The sequence below is a fragment of the Coenobita brevimanus genome, chromosome 98 (assembly GCF_032717465.1).
Source record: "Coenobita brevimanus isolate Jiangsu-jjx chromosome 98, ASM3271746v2, whole genome shotgun sequence".
Classification (NCBI taxonomy): domain Eukaryota; kingdom Metazoa; phylum Arthropoda; class Malacostraca; order Decapoda; family Coenobitidae; genus Coenobita; species Coenobita brevimanus.
Window position 1 is genome coordinate 4,440,458 of NC_137051.1, and position 3,408 is coordinate 4,443,865.

The 3,408-nt window shown below is 41.1% G+C and overlaps 1 protein-coding gene across 1 annotated transcript; it reads left to right on the plus strand.

Moving 5' to 3' along the window:
- Positions 1 to 534: 534 nt before the first annotated feature.
- Positions 535 to 2,656, plus strand: LOC145414101 (uncharacterized). The gene is made up of 2 exons (XM_080283661.1): positions 535 to 696; positions 1,013 to 2,656. Exons 1-2 carry the CDS (start codon positions 535 to 537, stop codon positions 2,189 to 2,191), a joined length of 1,341 nt encoding a protein of 446 aa, XP_080139787.1. The 3' UTR covers positions 2,192 to 2,656.
- Positions 2,657 to 3,408: the final 752 nt, after the last annotated feature.

Genomic DNA, 3,408 nt, shown 5'->3' on the forward strand with positions numbered 1-3,408 from the left:
TCACTCAACCATATTGCAGAACTTCTGCCTATCAGAATTCTTTCATTCCCCGAACTGCATCTCTCTGGAACTCGCTTCCCCAGAGTTGTTTTCCTCCAAATTTCAACCTACAACTCTTCAAGTCTAACTGTTACAGATATTTTATGAACAGAGGACACCAGTAATCTGGTGTATGGATTATTTTTTTTTCTCCATTTGTTTTTCCTTCCTCCGTTCTGTTATTAAAAAAAAAAAAAATAAAAAAAAAAAAAAAAAAAAAAAAAAAATGCAAGTACCAAATCATTCATTTCCTTTACAGTATTCAGTTCCATATATCATTTTCAAAGGTGTCACAAGGGTACTGATACCGTGTTTTCCCCTTGATTATAAATGTATTGTCTATCTGTCAGTTTGCCTATTTATCTATCTAATAGTCAAATGCCAAAATGCTGGAAGGGGTGGTTGTGAGCAAATCACCTCCCTCAGGGTGCCTTCCTGGCTCCCATGGCTTCTTATTACCCTCATGGATATACCTGCCCACTGTGTTGCAGGATAATGGCTGGTGTACTGACAGTTGTGGCAGAGGAGATGGGTCGTGTGGTGGGGTTGGTGTGGGGAGGTGTGGGAGTGGCCATCAAGCTCAACAACCAGGTCATGACAACAGTCTTCAAGGTTACATCACGCATCGTACAGCTCCTCCTGTTACTCACCCAGAAGGTATAATTACAGTAGTGGTATGGTATGTTATGCCTAACTTTGAGTAAGGTACCGTACCCATATAGGTACAGTTGATTCTCAGTTTAGTGTACTGAACATCTGGATGTCACAGCTTCCTCAATATTTTAATTAGAAGTTTACAAATTGGAAGTAGGATAATTACGGTACTCATACTCTCCCCTCTCCTTACTTCAGTGGTTATATAGTGCCATTTTTATGAAAGTTATCACATGGTCATTAGGCTTTCGCATACAGCAAAGTGGTTTTGCCTTTTAGTATAAATTAAATCAATTCATTAATGTTTTTCATATTCCAGACAGCAGATCTGATGTCAATCATCCTGACGGACCTCCTCTTATTTCTGGCTGATGTGGGCAATGCTGTCTTGGCTGTTGGTGTTGCTCTTAGATCGGCTGTTTATCTTTTCTGCAGCCTGCTCAGCTCTCTCCATCAGAGCATACTCTGTGCTGCCTCATTTTCTTACCAACTGGTTCATACTTCATATATGGCTGTTGTGTCAGGACTCATTGGTGCTACGACCCAGCTTGGAAATGTTCTGACAATGATCAAGCATGCATTCATCCTTTTTGGCTCTTCTATATTGTTCATTGTTAGTCTCATACCAAATCTGATATGCCTTGTGTTTTCTGGCTTGCTGTATTTTTCCTCATATACATACCTGAAATGCAGCCAGGCAGTAAACAGTGTCTGGTTGTCCCTCTGCTACGTCACTGATTTAAGTGTGTGTGGGGTGGTTAACTTCTTTAGTGATATACCTCTGGAGGCTGTCATTGGTGTGATCATTGGTGTGGCTATCATAATTGGCCTGAAGTATACAGTCTCATACATGATGGACAATCTGATAGTGATCCCAGACCTTCCCATACCAACATTCTTCATAGTTACAAGACAGCAACTGCTTCGTTGGTATACTGGTGTAGTTCGAAGGGCAAGACAGAGACCTCCAGCTGAAGTTGAAACAGAGGAAGAGGAATTAGATGAAGCTAATGATGAAAATGGCAATGACAGTAATGACAATGTTCCAGACCTAAACTTGCTTCAGAACCAGCAGTTTGCCCAACAAGTAAATCATGAGCCACCTCCAGAGCAACCCCAGCCACTGGCCAATCAGGAACTAGAGAACCAGCCCATCATTCCACAACTCCAAGCAAGGCGACCAATCACACGACAACGACTACGTGGACAATCTCAGCAGAACGTAGTTGCCGCAGAAGCTCGTGCAGATGGAATTAAGTCCGTGCGTGAGTCAAGCAGCAGGATTGATGTTCAAGCATACCACCTATACCAGGAGTTAGAGCAGGAACGTGAGGACAGGTTATGTGTGGTGTGTCAAGACCAGGTTAAGCGCGTCATCCTCCTGCCTTGTCGCCACCTCTGTCTGTGTGATGCCTGCCGCTCAGCAGTCATTACTAGGGATAACACCTGCCCTGTCTGTAGGAGACCCATCATGGAAACTCTCAGAGTGTTTGTTTGATAGTGGTGAAAATTTAAGATTTCACTGTGTTTAGTTAGTAGATAGTATGGTGTATTTTTCAAGTGATTTCTGGGATGTTTGAAACAGTTTACATGTTATCAAAACTACCTGTGTTCATTGTGATATGATGATGTGAGTGAATCAGTATTTCAGTGCATGTTCTGCTAAGTCTGTAACAGATATGTCTGTGTAAGTGGCCGTGGAGAATTTGTTAAAAAACTGGTGTATAATACCATGATCATTTTTTATGGTTAACAGTTATATTTTGATGATGATGATGAACAGTGATATTTTGTACAAGTCAGGATACTTTCCTACAGTAGTATGTTCGGTAAATAAAACTTTTTATATACTATTTAACCTCATAGTTAACACTGGTTTTGTAGCTATTTCATAGAGTACCTGTATGTTCTTAATACAGCCTCCTGGCTGATGCAAACCTAGTGTTAGGGACTGAAGTCTAAATTGCAGAAAAAGTAAGATGGACAGAAGTTTTTCACATATACTGGCATCATATTGGTGAGGCTTTGGCAACAGACGGTATGAAGACTCAAGTAAGGCATGCCATGATTTATTTACGATATATATTTCTCACTTGTCTCATTATTAATACTGTACTATATCACTTAGAGAACATGCCAGAGGAATTGTGAAAATGTGCATTAAAAAAAATTGTTATTAAATAATGTGATTGAAAACAAACATTGGTGATGAAATTATGATGATGTATAATTAGGTAATTCTTAAATGCTCTCTAGTATTTCCTCACAACACTCTTGGGAGCTTCAGTTTTAAGTGGTGGGGGGGAATCCAACAATAATGATTCTTCCTAAATTTTTCTAAAAGAATAAAATTCCATTTTCTACCAGTATCTCTCTATTGCCAGAAGCCTTAATCCCATAAGGGATGGCCACAAACAAATTGCCTTCATGTCACCCTGTCCCCTGCCATTTCACTGCCCTCCCCCCAGCTCACCCCCTCTCTTATATACCTCTCCACTCCGTCCTTTCATCTCATCTTCAGCTTCCCCCTCCCTCTCCCTCCCTCCACCTCACTCACATACACCCTCGTTATTACCCTCTCGCTCTCCATCCCCCCCACATGGCCAAACCACCTCAGTGTGTCTCTCCTAACACTTTTTTATCACATCCACATCCACACCACAGTGTTCCTTCACATCCTCATTTGTCAGTCTTTCTCTCCATGTAACTCCACAT

Excerpts from the sequence above, each read along its gene's own strand:
- LOC145414101 (XM_080283661.1), top strand. The coding sequence starts at position 535 with ATGGCTGGTGTACTGACAGTTGTGGCAGAGGAGATGGGTCGTGTGGTG. Across the intron at positions 697-1,012 it reads TCCTGTTACTCACCCAGAAG|ACAGCAGATCTGATGTCAAT; the intron begins GTATAATTACAG and ends TTCATATTCCAG.